Source organism: Xyrauchen texanus, chromosome 29 (assembly GCF_025860055.1).
Source record: "Xyrauchen texanus isolate HMW12.3.18 chromosome 29, RBS_HiC_50CHRs, whole genome shotgun sequence".
NCBI lineage: Eukaryota > Metazoa > Chordata > Actinopteri > Cypriniformes > Catostomidae > Xyrauchen > Xyrauchen texanus.
In genome coordinates this window covers 20,283,229-20,305,238 of record NC_068304.1, presented here as the reverse complement: position 1 = coordinate 20,305,238, position 22,010 = coordinate 20,283,229, and the positions used below count along the sequence as shown (strand labels likewise).

General features: G+C 38.4%; 2 protein-coding genes and 7 non-coding genes across 10 annotated transcripts; 8 read left to right on the top strand and 1 right to left on the bottom strand.

Annotated features, from left to right (window-relative positions):
• Positions 1-379: 379 nt before the first annotated feature.
• On the top strand, positions 380-6,872 carry LOC127623239 (60S ribosomal protein L4-A-like). Its single transcript, XM_052097587.1, has 10 exons — positions 380-462; positions 1,235-1,406; positions 1,578-1,684; positions 1,938-2,076; positions 5,277-5,401; positions 5,486-5,615; positions 5,797-5,953; positions 6,213-6,296; positions 6,491-6,611; positions 6,732-6,872. Exons 1-10 carry the CDS (start codon positions 460-462, stop codon positions 6,813-6,815), a joined length of 1,122 nt encoding a protein of 373 aa, XP_051953547.1. The 5' UTR covers positions 380-459; the 3' UTR covers positions 6,816-6,872.
• On the top strand, positions 1,052-1,149 carry LOC127623440 (small nucleolar RNA SNORD16). The gene has a single exon (XR_007968065.1). It is a non-coding gene; the product is annotated as a small nucleolar RNA SNORD16 (small nucleolar RNA).
• LOC127623438 (small nucleolar RNA SNORD18) lies at positions 1,446-1,513 on the top strand. The gene has a single exon (XR_007968063.1). It is a non-coding gene; the product is annotated as a small nucleolar RNA SNORD18 (small nucleolar RNA).
• Positions 1,774-1,871, top strand: LOC127623442 (small nucleolar RNA SNORD16). Its single transcript, XR_007968066.1, has one exon. It is a non-coding gene; the product is annotated as a small nucleolar RNA SNORD16 (small nucleolar RNA).
• On the top strand, positions 5,070-5,200 carry LOC127623443 (small nucleolar RNA SNORA35). Its single transcript, XR_007968067.1, has one exon. It is a non-coding gene; the product is annotated as a small nucleolar RNA SNORA35 (small nucleolar RNA).
• On the top strand, positions 5,648-5,716 carry LOC127623436 (small nucleolar RNA SNORD18). Its single transcript, XR_007968061.1, has one exon. It is a non-coding gene; the product is annotated as a small nucleolar RNA SNORD18 (small nucleolar RNA).
• LOC127623437 (small nucleolar RNA SNORD18) lies at positions 6,007-6,076 on the top strand. The gene has a single exon (XR_007968062.1). It is a non-coding gene; the product is annotated as a small nucleolar RNA SNORD18 (small nucleolar RNA).
• Positions 6,339-6,407, top strand: LOC127623439 (small nucleolar RNA SNORD18). The gene has a single exon (XR_007968064.1). It is a non-coding gene; the product is annotated as a small nucleolar RNA SNORD18 (small nucleolar RNA).
• A 145-nt stretch (positions 6,873-7,017) lies between the features above and the next one.
• LOC127623238 (dual specificity mitogen-activated protein kinase kinase 1) lies at positions 7,018-20,989 on the bottom strand. 2 transcript variants are annotated; one of them, XM_052097585.1, is made up of 11 exons: positions 20,632-20,989; positions 15,711-15,921; positions 13,067-13,213; positions 11,421-11,498; positions 11,253-11,304; positions 11,032-11,156; positions 10,390-10,597; positions 10,143-10,207; positions 9,970-10,028; positions 9,737-9,782; positions 7,018-7,832 (listed from the first exon to the last, which is right to left on the bottom strand). In XM_052097585.1, exons 1-11 carry the CDS (start codon positions 20,712-20,714, stop codon positions 7,719-7,721), a joined length of 1,188 nt encoding a protein of 395 aa, XP_051953545.1. In that variant the 5' UTR covers positions 20,715-20,989; the 3' UTR covers positions 7,018-7,718. The 2 variants fall into 2 exon arrangements, with proteins under 2 accessions (XP_051953545.1, XP_051953546.1); XM_052097586.1 differs by lacking the exon at positions 9,737-9,782.
• Between the last annotated feature and the right edge of the window lie 1,021 nt (positions 20,990-22,010).

The window sequence follows — 22,010 nt, the reverse complement described above, 5'->3', positions numbered from 1 at the left end:
GTTCGTTCAAAAAAATAACCATTTGACCAAAATTCTATTTTAGTTTTGTATAAAACAATATATTATTTCAGTAGATTTTAATTTTTTAATTACATATTAAAAATGTTACACTCAAAAATAACTTCAAATAATTATCCGAAGTAGTTCCATGAACACTACGTCACGCATCCGTCAGCTCCCAGTGCTTAAATAGTCCCATAAAATATGGCCAAGTTTCTTTGATTTTTTTTAAATTGAGCATTACTAAAATTATAAATGGTTAAGGATAGTTTTATAAGTAAATTAAGATCATGTTTATAAAATTAAGTACCGACTAATATGAAACCTAATGGTTTGACGGAAGTGACCTAGAGTCGGATGGATACAGAACACAAGTGGCGTGCTGCTCTCTTCCTCTTCTTCCGTAGCCGCCATCGAGTTAGGAGTGTGGTTCCTGGCGTGCCGTGAAAACTTACAAATATGGTGAGTGGAGTGGAGTGGACTGGTTTTCAGCTGCTTGAGCAATTTTTTTTTTCCTGAAATGTTTTTATGTCGTTTATATGTGCATGAAAATCATCATTTGTTTGTTGTAAAGACAAAATGTCAGTCGTTTGCTACGAAGTTCGCATTACATTGAGGCTCGGGAGCCATTTTGAACTAGTGCGGGGTGTATGCACGTGTAGTCGTTACTGTAAGGCAACTGATTCAAATTTAAGGGTTAAAAATGTTTCAATTCAGACGCTTTATTAAAGTACATATAGAAGCCCATGTCTGTCCGGATAAAACACAATTTAACGAAGGTAGCTCGTGATATTGTTTGTAAATGGGGGGGTGTCGTAATGCATGCTGTGGCCTAGCATTGCCTGTTGTGTCGAACTCAGGATTTGGGGATACAGTATCTGACAATAATTTTCTCCGCTGTCAGAATACGTTATCCCATGCAAAAACCTAAGGCATTCAGTTATCTGGTCTAGCCAGATGTGCAATGGATAAGCATATAATGTCAGTAGTTTCTCCACTTTTTTTTTTTTTTTTTTTTTTTTTTACTTTATTCAAACATTTGTGATACTCTTGCTATGATGGTGTAATTTGCGTCCTACTCTGTGATCAGTGACAGTTGCCTACTGTCTCGTGCTGGCGCAGAAGGTTGACGAAAACCGAGACTGAGCAAGATTCAGAGTTCTCACTAATCAATAAACTTGAGAAATGTATATGACTTAAGTTATGCATAATTTTTTTTTTTTTTTTTTTTAAGGCTTGTGCCCGACCGTTAGTCTCGGTCTACTCCGAGAAAGGGGAGTCAACTGGGAAAAATGTGGTAATGCCTGCAGTATTTAGGGCTCCCATCCGCCCTGACATTGTAAACTTCGTGCACACCAACATGCGCAAGAACAAGCGTCAGCCTTACGCCGTCAGTGCGCTGGCCGGTGAGTATGTTGTTTCAATACCGATGCTTTAGATTGTTGCTTCACTGATGATATTCCACTTCAGGTCCGTGTTTCTGACAACTGATTTTACAGGAAGTTCTGATGAGCCTTGTAATATAATATTACAATATGGGAGATGTTCAAACATAATGCTAAAATGTGTCATTTCAGGTCACCAGACCAGTGCTGAGTCTTGGGGAACAGGAAGAGCTGTGGCTCGTATTCCCCGTGTGCGTGGTGGTGGCACCCACCGCTCCGGCCAGGGTGCCTTTGGAAACGTATCCTTCCATGATGCTGAACTTGACACAATGTCTTTAATGGTTTAATTACAAAAAAAAATTTTTTAAACCAAAAAGATAAACTAGCTTGCTGTGATGGTGTAATTTGCGTCCTACTCTATGCACAGCGTCAGTTGCCTACTGTATAAAGCTGTCGTGGAAGGTTGACGAATATTGAGTCTGAGCAGGTGTACAGATGCATTTAAAATGTGTTCCCTGTGTTACAAAATGTTGGACCTTAACTTGTGTGTAGATGTGTCGTGGTGGTCGCATGTTTGCCCCCACAAAGACTTGGCGCCGTTGGCACCGCAGGATCAACGTTAACCAGAAGCGTTATGCCATCTGCTCTGCCTTGGCTGCCTCCGCTCTGCCCGCCCTTGTTATGGCCAAAGGTTAGCGAGTCCAGCATTCTCTTCTGATGGTACATCCACATTTTTTTTATTAATTTTTTATCAGGGATGAAAAATTTGTTGTTTTGAAACCAATATTGGTCACCTTCATGATTCGTGCAGATCTGATGAGTTATAAAAAAAAATGTTTGGGGGGGGTCGGGCTCACTCGTGACTGATCACAGCAGAGGTGAATTGCATGCTTGCAATCGTGGTCCTTCCAAGGCAGATTGCTTGATTGTTTACGGTTAATCACATTTGACTACAGCGGCACGTGCACAGTGAATCGGTGTCTGACAGAATTGGAGCATGATTGGCTTTGAAGCGGCACTTGTGAAATGTCTTATTCATAAACGAACTGAATTACCTGGTACATGTACCAGTTTATCAAGGGGTGGAAGGGCTATTAAAGGAATAGATTACTCAAAATGAAAATTCTCATCATTTACTTACATGCCATCCCAGATGTACGAGTTTCTTCTGCTGAACTTGATTTTTTTGAAGAATTTTTCCATTCTTTTGGTCCAATGCAAGTGAATGGGTGCCAATTTTAAATCTCCAAAAATCACAAGTCAGTTTAAAAGTAATCCATTAGACTCCAGTGGTTAAATAAGCTTTTTAACAATAAATTCTACTCCCTGGTCAGTCAATCTTCACTTTAACATTCTTGTGTTTGTGGCATTTCAAATTCTTCATGCAAATCGCCTTAAATATTGAGGTGTTTCTCTCCCACACCTATCACTTCTGCAGACATGGATTAAAACACTTTTTATGATGCTGATGTTGGTAACCTTCTGTGATGGCATTAGGATGAGAATTATAATTTTTGGGTGAACTAAGTTCAATGTGTAAAAGTGACCGTTTATGCACGTTAAGGGTCTTCCACATGACTCCTGTCAGGGCTGTCGAATACATTGAAGTCTATGAAGTGAAAGTGCCGAGTATGACTTAAAGCCAAGACCTTAAAAAGGGATGGTACCTCATACCATAGATGTGTATAACTATTTTTTCTGCAGAACACAAATGAAGCACAAAGGCAGCATAAAAGTAAAAATCCATAAGACTCCAGTGGTTCATATCTTCAGAAACCATATGATAGGTGTTGAGAAACAGATCAATATTTAAGCCCTTTTGTACTATAAATCTACACTTTCACATCTGGCCTCCTGCTGGTTGGGGCTGGTGAAAGGTGGAGGTTTATTGCAAAAAGGACTTAAATATTGATCTGTTTCTCACAATTATATATCTGCTTTGTTCTTATGCTTAAGAACAAAGTTACAATTAAGTTACAATATAATGTATCTTGCTAGATTTCAGGAGTGAATGATTCAATGGCTCGCTTATTTGTTGCCACCTAGTGACATATCCAGAAGGGGTCACTGAATTAATCAGTTAACGAAACATTAACACATTTGTGAAAACAGAAATAAGCCACACCAAAATACCCTTTATTTTTGCAGCTAGTTTTGCACACTTGTGCAGTTAATTTGCTGTACTTGAATCATTAATATTCCTCTCCAGTCCAAAGCTTGTATACGGAAGCAAGAGAACCATCACCATATAACAGAAGGCTGAAATTGTCCCTTAACTATGCAGTTAAACTAAAAGCTAATGAAAGTAAGCCAGCATATCCTTAAGTCTTTCATCCTCAACATTCGCACCTGTATGAAGCCAGACCCAGGTACATCAGTCCTTATGGAATTCGCATAAAACCACACTTGGCGAACATGGATATTAATCTGGATATCCTAAAATCGACACATCTGTGCCCTATACCTCCTTAGAATATAAAAAAAAACAACAATCATGATGAACCTGGCTCAGTATGCTAAAAAGCTAAATTGTCCAAACGTCTACCAGTCTATCTATCCAATTTCTTGACCTAAGATGTAGCTTACCATCTCATGTACCAGTGTACACAGACGGATCAAAGTCAGACAAATCATGTATCTGCAGCAGTAGTTATTGGTCCAAACATTTTGGCAAGTGTATTCCTGGACAAAGTTCCATTTTTCACAGCAGAAGCTTGTGCATTATTACTAGCTTTAGAACAAATAGAAAAGGAACAACAATGTCACTTTCTAATCTGTACAGACTCTAAATCCTGCCTGCAAGCACTCGAAGCTCAAGCAGAACACCTTACAATTATTAGCATAATGGTAAAAGTCGACTGCTTAAAAAAAAAAACAAGATTTTATTATTGTCTGTTGTTGGATACCAGGCCATATGGGATTGGCTGGTAATGAACAGGCAGATAAAGCGGTTAAGGAAGCACTTCAGTTGTACATGATGGTATATAATATACCAGCATCTGAGGTTAAACCCATATTGAATATGTACATTCACAGCGAATGGAACGAATGTATATGTAACAAACTACATTAAGTGAACCCAGTACTAAATCAAGGAGTTTATTATTTCCTCTTTGAAAATGGATATGACCAGGTTGTATATACGAGATGTTGAATTGGTTATTTAAGACTCATTCATTTTTATTGAAAGGGGAAGAGGAACCGGTTTGTGATTATGTAAGAAAAATAAAACTTTTGTTAGAATATCCATATCTATATGATATTCGAAAACACTTATTCAGAAAATATATTGATGAATATTTTTAAAAAGGTCTCCAAGAAAAATGTTGAATTCCTTTCACATATTATATTATTTTTTGTGTCAGGGAGCACCAGCTCATTTGCAATTAAAAAGACACACTCAAAAACAGCTCGTATTTATTCCCACCCAAAAATTGGCACTTTCAACATGGTATAATAAATTATCTGTATGGTATTTTGAGCTGGCACTTCAGACACATTCTGGGGACACCCAAAAATTAAATTACATCTTGTGAAAAGGGCCATAATAGGTGCCGTTAAAGAAAAATGTCCCTGGAAAACATGTTTGTGGATCAGTGATTCTCACATTTTTCACCCCTCATGAGATTGCATCCCTGTATTATGTTAGATAAACTTTGAAGTCCATATAATGACAGTGCATATCTGCACTGTTTATTGTGTGGGTTGCCATCTGGATTGGCATTCTGCTCTCAATTCAGTTCAAGAGTAACCTAAATTAGCAGAAGGGCTGAATCAAACTGTTGGTTTTTCCTTTTCGAAGGTTGAGCACATACAAAGGGATGCATAAATGATAAATTGCCAGATTTAAATGTATTTTCTGTTTCTTTTAACATCTTTGTAACATTTCAGGTCATCGTATCGAGGAGATCCCTGAGGTCCCAGTCGTCGTTGATGATAAAGTTGAGGGATACAAGAAGACTAAGGAGGCTGTGCTTCTGCTGAAGAAGCTTAAGGCATGGAACGACGTCAAGAAGGTAACATTCTCATGCTTTTTTGATATATACTGTATATGTTGTGTGTTGCCTGCATAGTCTAATGTGCAAATATCTGTTCTCCAGGTGTACGCCTCTCAGCGCATGCGTGCTGGTAAGGGTAAGATGAGGAACCGAAGGCGTATCCAACGCAAGGGACCATGTATTATCTACAATGAAGACAACGGTGTGACTCGAGCTTTCAGAAACATCCCTGGTATGTAAACGGATATTGCATTGGAATGTTTGTGAACATGATGATATCCACTTCTGGTCCGTGTTTATGATGCCCATGATCTTTGTGGAAGTTCTGACCCTAATACAATGCATACTGAATTTTGGTCCGCTGTTGGTGTGTGGTAGCTGGTTGCAAAATAATTAAACGCATGATCTCTCAGGTATTACCCTGCAGCGCGTGACCAGACTGGACCTGTTGAAGCTTGCACCTGGTGGACACATCGGTCGCTTTTGCATTTGGACAGAGAGCGCCTTCCGCAAGCTGGATGAACTTTACGGCACCTGGCGCAAACCTTCCTCTCTTAAAGTGGACTATAAGTGAGTTCACTCTTATCTTAACCTTTTAATTTCAGTTTCTAGTGTGCTTTGGACAACAATGATGAGCTTCTACTTCTGGTCCGTGTTTATGAACACCATGATTTTGTTAGAAGTTCTGAGTAAAATATGATGGGCTGAAAGCCCACTTGCCGAAATGCTTCTAAAAATAATCATATATATGTAACCTAAATATAATCAATAGATACGTTTTTAGATTTTATATATAAGCTTGTAGACTTACAGACTTGTCTTGTTCCAGTTTGCCAATGCACAAGATGACCAACACAGATCTGAACAGAATCCTCAAGAGTGAGGAAGTCCAGAAGGCACTTCGTCCTGCTAAGTATGCTTTGGATTCTTCTGTATCAATAATACTGACGTTTAATTACAATGATGATTTTCTATCTTCAGGTCCGTGTTTCTGACTTGTGATTACATTGGAAGTCCTGAGCCATTTTCTTTGAAGCTCAAGGACTGTCTTATGTGCACACAAAAAAAAAATATATATATATATATTTTTTTTTTTTACCATTGCAGTCGCAAGATTAATCGCAGAGTTTTCAAAAAGAACCCTTTGAAGAACCTGAGAGTGATGATGAAACTCAACCCCTATGCCAAGACAGCCAGACGCCGTGCTATCCTGGCACACAACCCTGAAGTAAGTACCCCCACAGCCCAGTTTTCAAGGCCCAATAGCAAATCTTACTACTGTGTAATGACACACTCATTACATACTGTGCCCCCATGTTTAATCCATTTCTATTTCTGACCAATACAGATCAAGGCTAAGATGCTGAAACCCAAGAAAAAGAAGGTTGTGAAGAAGGCCAAGAAGCCCGCTGCTGCTCCGGCAAATCAGTAGAGCTCTTACAGACTGTGGAGTTCAGAAATGCTTTCAAATAAAACTGTTCAAAATTCAGCTAAATCTGCCATTATTTTTTTTTTAATACACTGCATACCGTTTAAGCACTGCTACACAGTCAGTTGTCATCTGTTAAATAAACCTTTTATTTTATTCAAGTTTGTATAAGATTAAATGACCAGATTATACAAGGGGAGTTAGGCTGCAGATTCATCATTTTTGAAATGGGATAAAGCAGAACACAAAACATGACAGTGGAATAAAGTAACCACTCAAAAGCTTGACAGTAAGTGCAGCAATAGAAATTAAGTTTTAAAAGCCATAACACCATCATGTAATATTTACAAGTACAGGGGGAGCCTTTGCACATATTTACTTAAATCATAGAATAAAATTCAGTTTACTTCGCCTTGTGTTCCAAACCTGCATGACTTGATTTCTTACTACCAACATTCTTCCTAACAGCCTCGGTCCCCATTTGCTTTTATAGAAAAGGGATACACTATCAGCATTATTTAAGAAAATCTAGTTTTATGCTGGAGAAGGCAAGTCATATGGATTTGTACCAATATGAGGGTCAGTAAATTGTGACCATTTTAAATTTTTTGAGGGTGAACTATCCTGATAGTAATATTGTAATCTTAAAAACCCATGTTGATAACCAAAGCCTTCTGGATGTGATCAAGGCATTCAACAATATTTGGCAGAACGGAATCCAAGCATTTAAGGCATGACACAAAGTTACAGCTGTATGCATCTCATAATAATAAAGACAACATTAAAATAAGTTGGAGGTTTCAGGAGGCAGTAGTTTGCTCTTGGTCTCTGGATTGATTGGCAGGTGGAGAAACACTAGATGGTGGGAGTTTGTTGTTGTTTGGCTTAGAAAAAAAATTATTGCGCTCATATTCCTGCACTGTGTGTTGGGGTTGCTGGCTGGTTTAGCCCAATGGTGCTGCATAGCCATCCAGCAAAGTCAACCTCCTCTGCTTCTGATGTCTTTATGAAGGGATGTACCTGAAAAATTAGGTATTGTTAAATCTATTGGATATCTGTTCAAAGAATAAATACTACACCAAAAGTATGTGGACCACTTCTAAATAATGGGTTTGGCTACTCGGCTATATATAGCCAAATAGCTCTGCTATACACTCACCTAAAGGATTATTAGGAACACCTGTTCAATTTCTCATTAATGCAATTATCTAATCAACCAATCACATGGCAGTTGCTTCAATGCATTTAGGGGTGTGGTCCTGGTCAAGACAATCTCCTGAACTCCAAACTGAATGTCAGAATGGGAAAGAAAGGTGATTTAAGCTATTTTGAGCGTGGCATGGTTGTTGGTGCCAGACGGGCCGGTCTGAGTATTTCACAATCTGCTCAGTTACTGGGATTTTCACGCACAACCATTTCTAGGGTTTACAAAGAATGGTGTGAAAAGGGAAAACATCCAGTATGCTGCAGTCCTGTGGGCAAAAATGCCTTGTTGGTGCTAGAGGTCAGAGGAGAATGGGCCGACTGATTCAAGCTGATAGAAGAGCAACTTTGCCTGAAATAACCACTCGTTACAACCGAGGTATGCAGCAAAGCATTTGTGAAGCCACAACACGCACAACCTTGAGGCGGATGGGCTACAACAGCAGAAGACCCCACCGGGTACCACTCATCTCCACTAAAATAGGAAAAAGAGGCTACAATTTGCAAGAGCTCACCAAAATTGGACAGTTGAAGACTGGAAAAATGTTGCCTGGTCTGATGAGTCTCGATTTCTGTTGAGACATTCAGATGGTAGAGTCAGAATTTGGCGTAAACAGAATGAGAACATGGATCCATCATGCCTTGTTACCACTGTACAGGCTGGTGGTGGTGGTGTAATGGTGTGGGGGATGTTTTCTTGGCACACTTTAGGCCCCTTAGTGCCAATTGGGCATCATTTAAATGCCACGGCCTACCTGAGCATTGTTTCTGACCATGTCCATCCCTTTATGGCCACCATGTACCCATCCTCTGATGGCTACTTCCAGCAGGATAATGCACCATGTCACAAAGCTTGAATCATTTCAAATTGGTTTCTTGAACATGACAATGAGTTCACTGTACTAAAATGGCCCCCACAGTCACCAGATCTCAACCCAATAGAGCATCTTTGGGATGTGGTGGAACAGGAGCTTCGTGCCCTGGATGTGCATCCCACAAATCTCCATCAACTGCAAGATGCTATCCTATCAATATGGGCCAACATTTCTAAAGAATGCTTTCAGCACCTTGTTGAATCAATGCCACGTAGAATTAAGGCAGTTCTGAAGGCTGAAAGGGGTCAAACACAGTATTGGTATGGTGTTCCTAATAATCCTTTAGGTGAGTGTATGTATATATATATATATATATATATATATATATATATATATATATATATATATATATATATATATTTGTCTATGGGTTTGGCAATCTTAATGCAAGACCATACAATGACATTCTAGATAATTGTAAGCTTCCAAACTTGTGGTAACATCTTTTCGGCAGTGCCATTTTCATTACAATACCGCTGTGCTCGTAGTAAAGCTCATAATGATATGGTTTACTGAGAGATGTGGAAGAATTTAACAGGCTCCCACAAAATCCAGTCCTTAACATCTTTGGGATGAATTGGAAAATCGACTGCATCAGGCCCCATCACCCAACTTCAGTGCCCAATCTCACTAATGCTCATATGGGAGCAAAAAAGTGGAAAACATTAATGATAAAAGTTAAGGCTGTTAAGGAGGTCCCATTGACCTTTTAATGCCAATGGTTTTGAAATCAATTGCTCAACAAGAACATATTTGTTTGGGAGTCTACATACTTTTGAGCATATAACATTTATCAGGAAATGGCATCTGTTCAAGGAATAGATAAAATATAATTATTATTCCTACCATCAGCTGCTTGAGATCTGCCCTCTCTGCAGGATTTTTGATTAAACTGACCAAAACAAGCAAATTAATTAGCAAGAATGTATACAAAATGCTCACAGACACAATACTCGTTTCTTGTGACAGCAGATTCCACATAATTTTGTTTTGCTCAACCACTAGATGGCACATCAATCACAATCTTGAGACTGTTGCATCACCATATTTCTGTCATGCCCAATAAAGTTTTTACTTACCACTTGTTAACAAAGTCTTGAAATTCTGCACCAAATATGCTTGGCAGCTTGGGAGGTGGCTGAAAATGGAAAAACAGCTCTATTAAGCCTAAACAGAACAGCCAATAAATCCTATAATTACTATGCTGCCATTAAACAGTTTAGTGCTCTTTAAAGCACCACTGAGAGCTTACTTCATTGACAATATAGTCAAGCAGCTCAAATATAGCCATAGGAGGTCTGCTGTCCGGACCATATGCTGAAAAGACAAACAGTCTTAAATAATTATCACTATATTATCCCAGGATTATTTTATAGTACCACTGTAATGAAAAACCAAAGATTGTGTTTAGCAGAAACACACAACTGATCGGTTTCTACATGCAGTAAACAATCCAGTAGCAGAGACAGCTCTCTACAGGATGGCAAACAGACACTCACAGCTCCCGGGTCGACCAGGGGGCCTGGGATTTGGGGAGGCCTCGCTGACCGAGGGGTTACCCTCGAGGGGCTGGCCAAAGATTTGCTCTAGTTCCTTTGCATCTGGTGGTGGGATAGGGAAGCGTCCGATGGCCATCTCCACCAGAGAGAGACCCATACTCCATATGTCAGACTGGACAGAGTAGTGAGTACCTTGAAGACGTTCTGGCTGCAGATGGACAAGGATGAAGAGAAGTATAGAGAGAGATAGATAGAAAGAAACGGGGTAAATAAATATGATCAAACAGGAAGATAAGAACAAGATGAAGAACAGGAGCCTGGAAAAACAGACAGACCCCTTGAGATATTCTAAATCAACTGGGAATCGTGTCTAACATACCTTGCCTTACAAGAATTGCAGAGTGAAATCATCTAGGTTCTACTAATAAGATAATAATTCAAATAAAATATTAGGGCTGTAACTGAATTAATCTTGATTAACTAATACAATTATTTAAAAGTGCTTTATATCATAATACATTAATCTATTCAGTTCCATGGAAAAAAAATAGGCCTATATGTAATTACTATTTAAGTCAATTTGTGTGGAGGACATTCCTAGATCTGGTTAAATTAGCATTTGTACTAGCAAAGTTAACTTACAGACATATAAGACCTGGTGCCCACAAACGAATTGGCCATGGAGTCAATAAGCTGTCCACTCACACCGAAGTCACACAACTTGATTTCACCTCGCGAGTTTACCAGGATGTTGGATGGCTTTACATCTGAAAGACAGGGACAAGGTCTTCCCTTCAGTAAGTACATTGTCAATAGAAAAACTACTCAAAAAGATGTCTGCCTGAGAGAGTGACACTAATCACCTCTGTGCATGATCTTGTGTTTCTCCCGCAGGTAGGACAGGCCTTTAATCACCTGCATTAGATAAAAAGTTAGAGGTGAAGTTAAAGATTAAGCATTCTACTTCAGCCTTATTGTGTGGAATCAGTCCATAAGAGAATATTAGTGAGAAAGGTTACTGTGAGACCAACCGCAATGCTAACTTTGCCCAGTATTTGTTCTGGGATCTTGCCTGCTTTCTTCAAGGACTGGTCTAGGGAGCCACCATCCTACAATACAAGATTTGTGATGGAGAAATATTCAGCAGGTAGACTTATATATTTCCACACTTCATGTAAAATACTGGGCAAAAGTTTAGGCACTTGTGAAAAATGTTGCATAGTGAGGATGTCTTCAAAAATAATGAAATAGTTTTCATTTATCAATTATCATACAAAGTCCAATAAACATAAAAAGCTAAATCAATATTCAGTGTGACCACCTTTGCCTTTAAAACAGCCCCAATTCTCCTAGGTACACCTGGAAACAGTTTTTCTTTGTTGTTGGCAGATAGGATGTTCTGAGCTTCTTGGAGAAATCAGTGCAGTTCTTCTTTCTATTTAGGCTGTCTCTTCATGTAATCTCAGAGTGACTCTATGTTCAGTGGGGGGTTTTGTGGGGACCATGACATCTCTTTAAATGCAACCTGTTCTTCTATTCTAATTTTTTCTATTTGCAGAAGGAATGTTTGGGAGTCTAAAATGTATTTTCCCAATTGACACACTAAAGCTGAAGATATAAATAACCATCTTAAGACAAATGCCTTTTTGCAACATCTTTTGTGCCTAAAACCTTTGCACAGTACTGAAAAAGTAAACTATGGAGGTCTTTTTATAAAAGGATATTAAAAATATATATTATTAGCAATCTAATCATACTTATGTCGTTATAGATAAGAAAATATTACATACATATTTCTAAATCTGACAAGTAGATAGCACGAATCTTTATGAAATATAGTACAGATGTGCAGCTAATAATATATCAAATATAGCAGCAAAACATCTTGTTTAAATTAAGCATGTAGATACTGTAGATAATGTAGAGATTGAAACCCAGAGGCACAAAACACAAATTACTTTATCCTTTGAGGATGCATGAACAGTGAGTCCACTTGAAAATCGGTTTGGGTTTTATGTGAACTCGTGTACAATTCAATGTTGGTATCAAAACAATCTGGTCTGAATCACGTCAGAAACCGCTATTGATGGGGCAGTGGTGGCTCAGTGGTTGAGGCTCAGGGTTACTGACCAGAATGTCAGGGGTTCAATCCCCAGCACCACCAAGATGCCACTGTTGGGCCCTTGAGCAAGGCCCTTAACTCCAGGTTGCTCCGGGGGGATTGTCCCTGTAATAAGTGCACTGTAAGTCGCTTTGGATAAAAGCGTCTGCCAAATGCATAAATGTAAATGTAAACTTGCATCTCTGAATGCTTCTGGTCACGATTATTATAGTATAATGCATATTTCATAGCAGCTCATCTCTAAAGATTTGCCTTCGGAGAGCAGCTTGAAGTCCTCACATGCTTTGCAATGCATTCGCGGCAGAAAAATGCCGATCTGTGCCTGTAAAATTTTGGTGGTTATTTCAAAGGGACAAAAGCAGTACACAGAATAACATCATGTTAAAGCTGATACTGCAAACGTTCCATGGGTCGGATGCAAAAGTACAATTTGAAAAGAGACCAGCGGGGGTAGGGGAAGAGGATTAGAATTAAACAATGAACTAAAACCAAGCTAAACTAAAGATTCCTTTCATATTCCTCTGTATTATGTTTAACGTTGAGAGTGGACAATACCATGTGCTCCATACAGATGCTGATCTCTCCATCACTGTAGAAAGCCCCATAGAAGCCCACAATGTAGGGTGAGTTACATTCATGCAGCACCTGCAGCTCTCTGATGATCTGATTCCTTATTGCTGGCTTGATCTCTAGGTGAATCAACTGGAAAAAACAGAAAGCAAGAGGGCTGAAGAAAGAGTGCAGTGGCATACCTTCTCATGGATAAAATACATTCAAGCCCACAGATGTGTGGCTGCCTGAGCACTGAATACTGCTCACTGAGATGGAAGCTCATGACTTTCAGGATTTATATCACTGCTTATTCAGTCATGCATACACACACTGTTTCTAATTATATGCCTTGTATTTAATACACTAAAGCCAACATGAACTCAAAATGAACCCAATTAACTTTCTGAATGTCTCTGCTCATATGGTGCATGACTCATTAGTACATGTTATTCTAAAAAAAAGTCTGTTTTCATAATAATTAATTAAAATGTCTTTCACCTCTGTAATGACTATTCTGCTGATATAGAGTACCACGTGCTATCCAATCAAATCCTGAAGGCCCGCCCAACATTATTTCCTATTGAATAGTCTTACTCTGAAATATGTCAATATTATCTGTGTTGTGAATGTTACATGTTGTCTTCAAACGTCTTATGAAAGGAAGCACGTTTTTGTTATTTAATGCTATTTCTAGCTTGAACTTATTAAGATAATTAATTATTAATGAAATAATTCATATATTTATAAAGGAAGCACACTTTTGTTATTTAAAGCTATTTCTAGCTTGAAAAAATTAAGGTAATTAATAATGAATTAAGTAATTCATATATACAGTAGAACTAATTAAGGTAATTCATTATTAAGAAGTAATTATATATACAGTATAAGATATATATTTATTAATAATTTATTACTGTATGGCAATAATGCAGTGCAAAGCATTTGATCTGATTTAATTTTCTGGTAACAGTGCGAGCTTCTCTTTGTAATTGACAGGGTGTCTGCGTTATATATTAAGCTAATAAAGAGCTGCTTATTCACATGGACACTGCAAGTTCATTGTTTCTTGTGTGCCTTACAGGAGGTGTTTTGAGTTTGTATGCTTTGGAACATCTTGGACAGCCCTTCAGGTTGCCGTTTTCTTTCCTAGGAGCTCCCGCATTCACCTAAAAATTACAATTCTCTTATTTACTCACCGTCATGCCATCCCAGATGTGTATGACTTTTTTGCAGAACACAAATTAAGATTTTTAGAAGAATATTTCAGCTCTGTTGGTCCACAGAATACAAATGAATAGTGGCCAGAATTCTTTTTTTCTCCCCAATTTGGAATGCCCAATTCCCAATGCGCTCTAAAGTCCTTGTGGTGGTGTAGTGACTCGGCTTAATTCGGGTAGTGGAGGATGAATCTCAGTTGCCTCCAAATCTGAGACCATCAATCCACGCACACTTATCATGTGGCTTGTTGAGCGCGTTACCATGGATGTGTGGAGGCTTCACGCTATTCTCCACGGGTGGGGCACGCACAACTAACTACGTGCCCCACCGAGAGCGAGAACCACATTATAGACCACGAGGAGGTTTCCCCATGTGACTCTACCCTCCCTAGCAACCGGGCCAATTTGGTTGCTTAGCAGACCTGGCTGGAGTCACGCCCAGCACTCCCTGGATTCGAACTCGTGAATCCAGGGGTGGTATTCAGCATCAATACAATACCCAGTATTATACCCAGCCCCCGGAAAGAACTCTTAAGGTACAAATATCACATAAAGGCATCATACACGTCTTCTGTGTTTTAATCAATGTCTTCAGAAATTATCCAATCGGTTTTGGGTGAGGACAAATAAAAATAGAACTCCTTTTTTTACTGTACATCTTGCCATTGCAGTCTCTAGGCGTGATCATGATTTCAAGCTTGATTACACTTGCGAGTGCTTGACACATAATCAGAGCGCTAGACCACGCTAAGTGTAATCAAGCTTGAAATCTCGATCGCCAAGGAGACTTCACTCAAGATTTATAGTGAAAAAGGAATAATATTTTGGTTTGTTCTCACCAAAAAAAAAAGAGAATATTGGATTGCTTCAGAAGTCACCAATGGAGTTGTATGTTGACATTCACTTGCATTGTGTGGACTGAGATATTCTTTTAAAATCTTCATTTGTGTTCAGGAGAAGAAAGTAAGTTACACATCTTGGATGACATGAGGGTAAGTGATGAGAGAATTTTCATTTTTGGTTGAACTACCCTTTTAAGTATTGTTTCATTACTTGCTGGTAATTTTGGTTAGATGAAAAAAAAGTCTCAGACAACATGAAGCCCTCAGGTTCATTAGAAAAAGTGTGATTTCACTCTCAAGGGAGAAAAGTCTACAGCAAAAACCTACAACACATCACTACATGCATTGCATGTGCAACAAATGTCAATGCACTGCAGCCATTCTGCTAATAATAATTTCTTGTAATCTACAAAAATATATAATGACATCAATAGCTGATACCTTCAAGAGCTATTGGACAAAAAGGAACAGCAAGCACAGCCTTCTAAAACGGCATGCTAATCAGCTATTGGTGAGTAAAGCTTCAAATCAAAACACTCCTAGGTTGTTTAATGATGCCAAGTAGAAGCTACCTTCACCATAGCTTACCTTCCTGGCCATGATGAGGCCAGAGGGTCTGTGTAAGACCTTGAAGACAACCCCTCCATTGCCTGCACCCAACTCACAAATCTTCTCAAAGTCATCATCTTTTAACTCTCCAACCTTCTGCTTCTGGGTAAGAAAAGCCTCCAGGCGCTTCTTTTGCTGCTCATCTAGCTCCAATTCCTCCAATTTCTTTTGCAGAGCTTCCAGATTTGTTCTAAGACACAAACACAGCCAGGAAACTTAATTATTGTGAATGCATTATTTCAAGTAGGTTTGAAATAATGGTTTGATCTGGAACTAGCAGAAAATAAACTTTTTTAAAGCAAATCGTTTTTCTATAAATGTATGCCCTCATATGGGGATAGTGAGACTAAGTTGTGAAATTCAAAATAATACCAAGCAATAGAAAGTCTGCTTAGGAATCTGGAAATCTGCAATGGGCAAAGCACAAATAAAAAACTATACAAATCTATGTACTGAATCTATGTACTGTTTACAATTGTCCCATGTCTGCCAACCATGTTGAGTGGTGCAAACATCATCTGCAGCCGGAAATGTTAGGAGTGAATGCACTTGTCTGCATAGGAAAACTATAGGATGATTCCATGCTCTCTATTTAGTGAATGACTTAACCTCCAGTGTGCTGTCTATCTGCACTGGTCTCAGAACAGTTAATAACAATATTACAATACAAATAAACTAAATGCACCTTAGTTTCATCTCAACTCCATATAAAGCCTCTGCAAGCAATTTTAGCTTTTGGATAAACCTATTTATTCCCAATGTGTAATTGCACATTGATGCTGTGATGCAACACATTGCAAACATCTGTGATGTGGGTCTATCTTATGCTGTATCTCCAAAAACAATGTTTCAGGACCATCAGTAACCATGAGCCACACTGCCTCAAGGGCTTTTCAGCATTCAGCCAATTCAGATGTAAAACATGTTGTCCTGCTGTTGAACAATGTTCCAGACTAGTACAACATGAGCCCAAGTAACACTTATACATAAATTTACATCAATGAGTCCACAGATTTTCTCAAATTAACTCCAGGATAGATGTAAACGACTCAGGAAGACAAGGGATTTCTGGAGGGAATAGTACCAAAGTAATCTAGGATGTCGGATCTATATGCAGAATCAGGCAAAGTATTTTCATTTTTAACAGCAAGGCCAGTTATATCCATGGTTACGAGGCTGCTGTGTGGGTGTAAGTGGGTGGCGTGGGTGCAGTGTTGGAGAATGGTGAAGGCCATAGATGATGCCAGAATGGAGAGAAATACTTCATAACTACTCACACCTTGGGTTGCATGTAGGAAGGTGAACAATGGCTCCACATCCAGAGTGATCTCAGTCACCATGAAGAGGCAAAGACATTGTGAGTGAAGATACAAAGCTCAAAATATTGCAATGTTCCAGCTGAATCTGTTTTGCTTGAGTAAAACAGCCATGCAATGCTACGACCACTAAATAATGTATTACTACTATGTTGTAAATTATTTAGTCTACCCTTTGATATGCCATTATGTTACATAAACAGGGCAGATCCTGTCTGATAAAAGTGACATACTCATTTTTTTTTTTTTAAAGTGAAGTGTAAAAGAGGTAAAGTCAGAGTCAAACACAGAAAAAGGCTTTGAAGGCCCAAGGAAATAAACTGAAAGAATCTCAGTAACTCAGATTCTAGATAGAATATCTAAAAATCCATCCATCCATCCATCCATCCATCGTCAACCGCTTATCCTGTGTACAGGGTCGCGGGGGGCTGGAGCCTATATATCTAAAAATGTTGAATGCAATTAATAGGTGTTAAAAAGGTAGTTTAAAGTGAAGTGTGCGAAAGTATTTCAACATTGGAAAAAATTGCACACTTGCAAAAACTATACTTGTTGCCATTATAATTGTTTTTAATTTCCTAATTTTTAGTCAAAGTAAGTCATGAATTATGTGTGGGGGAACATGGTCAAACACAGGAAGTGGTCAAATTCACATGTCATGCCAGATTAAGAGACAGAGGAATGTGAATGTAAACATTACAGACAGCTGAGATCAGCTGATGAGGTTAGACAGAAGCAGACCATTTTTCTCTGGCGAAGAGCACAAATCCTGAGATTGTGTCCTGTGTTGAATATTTACCTATACTCTATAAATCATTCCTGTGGTTAAATTTTTACAGTGTTGCCATTCTGTGAAGTAGAAATTCAAACATGTCTCTGACATAAACACAATAAGCTAACCGAATTAGGGAACTGCCTGGTAATAATTTATAACATATGAATTATCAAATTCTTCTTGATGCACTATAGCTGCAGTAATACACAGAGCTCTTGTTAAGATGGAGAGCGGCAGATGGTCCTTTGGTGTGTGTATGTATGTGTGGTGTGTAATTGTGTAACACTGCATGACTGTATGTAGTTTCCTACTGTCTATCTTGGAAAGCCACAATGCAGAGCTTGTGGCTGACAATAGCTCCAAAGGTACTGCTGCCAATAAAAGAGAGATGAAACAGTATTGACAGGGTCCAAAATTAATTTTCACACCAAATGCAAGTACACATAGACTTTGGCAAGTAAATAAAATTGAATCACTATCCATTTGGTCAGTAACTTTGTGAAGAACGGTAACATATTGCATGGATTAAATCACAAGAACTAAAGTCTGACTAATTTTTATCTGATGGAAATTACATGATGGAGTCAAATCTAAGATCCTCACTAAAGACATGTAAGATTCATAATTTACATGCCTTGTAATTAATTTGACCAAAGTGGGAAATTAAATGAGAAGTTTTTTTCAGGATATCTTTTTTACAGAAAAGATTTACATTTAGAGTTCTGTACATGTGGCAACTTGTTGGATTATTCCTCCAAAAAAAGCCACCACATAAAGAAAAGAAAATGAAATATGAAGAAGAAAATCATGATTGTTTTAGTGGCAGGTTATTGTCAATAAAGGCTGTCCATGCTAAGGTGAAAAAAAATAGAAATCTAAAACAAAAAATAATAATAATGTGTCAAGTTCGTGAAAATTAAATCTTTGAGTCCATCTTGGGTTCACAAATCTTTTATTAAACATAACATTTTCTACAAAAATTATACAATATATAATATATATATATATTTTTTCAAGGTACCAACAAAATAAGCCTTTTCATAAAAATGTCCAAATATAAATATGTAATGATTTTTATTTTTAACTTCACAAATAGTCTTGCAGGTCTAATGGGATCCTATCTGTTTTTTTTTTTTTTTTTTGTCTCATAACAGCAAAATGGCTACCCATGTGTTGGTTACATCAGCCCCAGAAAATAATTACATAAATCTTTCCTCAATTTAATCCAAAAATTGGAAGAAATTGTATATGAGGTACTTCACAGCCAATAAGAAAGAACGTGTGAAAAAGAATATTAACTGTGCTCTTTAAGATAGGCTTGCCTCTACAGATTTAAAGCACAGTTTCTGTGGGAAAAAAAAGTGTTGTCACAGTATTTAACATTCCACTGGGCCTTTATAACACTGACTTCCAGGATTGAATCACAGCTACACACACTTTACAAAGCCTGCTCGCAACATCCTGTCCTGAACTCCATGAAGGAATGTATAACTATCATCTTTTTGTCATCTTGAACACCTCCCTCCTCCCAAACACCACTCCTCTAACAGTACAATAGAACAAACATTTCTTATCTCTGTGGAACTAATAGTCTAATAGTAACTAACAATAAGTTTCCACATGCAAGTTTTCACCTTTATCCTTAAATAATTAATAGTCGCTCAACACCAAATGAAAAGACTAAAAAGGGGAAACGTTTCAGAGCACTCAAGTGAGCTCTAGGAAACAAGAGGCAATGATATGCACCACTGACTCGAGCTACGAGGATGCTCTTTGGCTCAGGTTTAAAGAAGAGAAAATCACAGGCCTGCCATTTGAAGGTAGCACAGACACAGGTGGTCTTCCCTGTCATCTATTTTTGACTGTGGGGATGTGAAGCCAGCAAACAAACCAACAGGTTGCCATCACTTGAATATACCTTATAGTCAGAACAAAATACACCATAATCACTAATTGGATTGTACTGGAGCTCAGAGAAATGGGACGTGTTGTCACATTAGTTCATATCTCTGTTTATACACTAGGATCAACATGAAAGTTTGCCTGGATTTTTAGGCCTCTACACATTATAAACACGACACGAATGGGTCTTTTATCTCTCTTGTCCAGCTCCTATAAGAATAAAAACCAAACTGACAGCTTTTTTGATAGAACAACACATGTGTTTGATAGAACACAACACAGAAATGAGAGCAGTGATATGTTGGTTGCTCTGTTCAAATGTAATAAGAAATTCACATTGATCAGTGGTAGAATTTGCGGTTCTTTTTTGTGAACTGATGAATACTAAAGTAAACACTAAAATATTTCTATAATACAACAGTTTATTACAAGAGCACTGGAACACTTCACAATTGGTTTCAATCTGCATCTTTGTAACTTTCCAAGAACTTCATTTTGATTTCCTTCACCGATTGGTTCAGTGACCACTTCTGGAGATTGTAGATTTACGCCAGTAGGTGGCGACAAACTCACGTTCCAATTAAGCCATTAAATCATTGACCATTCGATCAAAAAAACAGAGTTGTTTACAACTACAACAATGGAAGTGAACCAGAATGATTCGTTTAAACACTGCACATATACAAAATGTATACACACGTACACTAGTACTAATTTAATGCCAAATTAAAACAGACTATATGAAATATGTTAACAATCAACAATGATAAATATATTAAGAAACCCTGTTAGAGTCAAATTCTTAAAAAGCCAAACAATCTATAAATGATTAAACTCAGTTTCGTAGAGTATTCGAATACCTTATTCGACCTCAAATGAAAACGTAAGAAAACTCATGCCCACTCACTCTGCGGCCCCGGTTCCGTTTATAGCATTCCCATCTGGAATTGGGTTCAGCTGAATCGGCTCTGGCTTCCTTCTTTTTTGCATGATGAAATCCTGACAGTTGGCAACACAGCAGAGAAAATAAATTCAAACAGGAGCAATCTGATCCGCAGACTACATCAACTCGCTCACTGAGAGAGCAATGATGCATAGAATAGCCTATCTGTATCTATCACACCCTTCCAATCGCTTTACAAAAAAGAAATACAGTGTGCAGATGTCAACGGCAAACTCGTATGGCCCTCTGACTGGTATGATAAAGGTGTTGATCAGAAAGATAGATTATTCGGGCAGAGCATTTCTTGGGAGGGACGACAGTAGAGGATGGGTACAGAGATTGTCTCTTTACGTCATGAAAATCAGGACAGCATGTCTGCGTGTGGACAATGTCTCCATCTGCTGGTTGAAGTGCGTAATTACTTATTAACTCTGCATTCGTTGTTTTCTATTGGCCTTAGAATCAAAGGTGGTGAAAGGTGGTGACGATTCTAATGGGGTGGGGGGTGGTCCAAGACAAATTCAAAACTGTATTATTTTAATAGGTATGGGCCCAAGCCCATATATAGTCAGGGGGCCCAGAATTACTTGCTACGGCCCTGCTGTGCACTGTGTGGCCAATCTATCCCCAGCGCCTTTGGAGGATCTCTTCATCTACAGGCTGCAGTCCCATTCACTGTCACAGGATTTGGTTGCTGATGGTGTCAGGCCAGTGGATCCAAAGGAACTTTCTGAATCAGGTGTTGATGAACGTGGATGTTGAGGCCCAAGCGTGCTAAGTTTTCCACAACGGTGCAAGTCTTTTCTGCATCTATTGCCGGGCGTGGGAGAGAAGGGCCAGGTCATCGGCGAAGTCGAGACCATCAAGCTGTGTCTATGGATGCAATTTCACCTTTGGGCTGTGGACATTTTCATAGTCAAGTCAATGGACAGCAGGAACAGCAGGAACAGGAAAGGTGACAGTAAGCATCTTTACCTCACTCCTTTCTGTACGGTTGGTTGTCGGCCATGGAGCACTCTGCAGTTCATCCCCATCCCCATTGAGTACATAATCCTATCGGTAATGCTGCACCAGAAGTCTTCCATTATAATATAACAAATATAACAGTGATAATTAAGAAACAAAGACCTAAGCTTGTTTGTGGAGGTGTAGCTTACATAAATAATATGGATTGTAATTTGCCCCATACAGTTTTTTAAAAATCTATTAATCGAAATAAATAATCATGATTACACCATAAAGGGAAATAATTGACAATTACGATTTTTGTCAAAATCGTGCAGCCCCATATTATATGCAATATACACTAACATGCAATTTAAAATCATACAGATAATACACAC

What these genes read in the sequence shown, in the direction of transcription:
- LOC127623239 (XM_052097587.1), top strand. An exon ending in CGCCGTCAGTGCGCTGGCCG is followed by an intron (nt 1,407 to 1,577) that starts GTGAGTATGTTG and finishes GTGTCATTTCAG; the next exon opens with GTCACCAGACCAGTGCTGAG. An exon ending in AAGGCACTTCGTCCTGCTAA is followed by an intron (nt 6,297 to 6,490) that starts GTATGCTTTGGA and finishes TTACCATTGCAG; the next exon opens with TCGCAAGATTAATCGCAGAG.
- LOC127623238 (XM_052097585.1), bottom strand. Translation starts at nt 20,714, where the DNA reads ATGCAAAAAAGAAGGAAGCCAGAGCCGATTCAGCTGAACCCAATTCCA. An exon ending in AACGGAACCGGGGCCGCAGA is followed by an intron (nt 15,922 to 20,631) that starts GTGAGTGGGCAT and finishes TTTGTGTCTTAG; the next exon opens with AACAAATCTGGAAGCTCTGC. An exon ending in GCCTCATCATGGCCAGGAAG is followed by an intron (nt 13,214 to 15,710) that starts GTAAGCTATGGT and finishes TGTTTTTTCCAG; the next exon opens with TTGATTCACCTAGAGATCAA.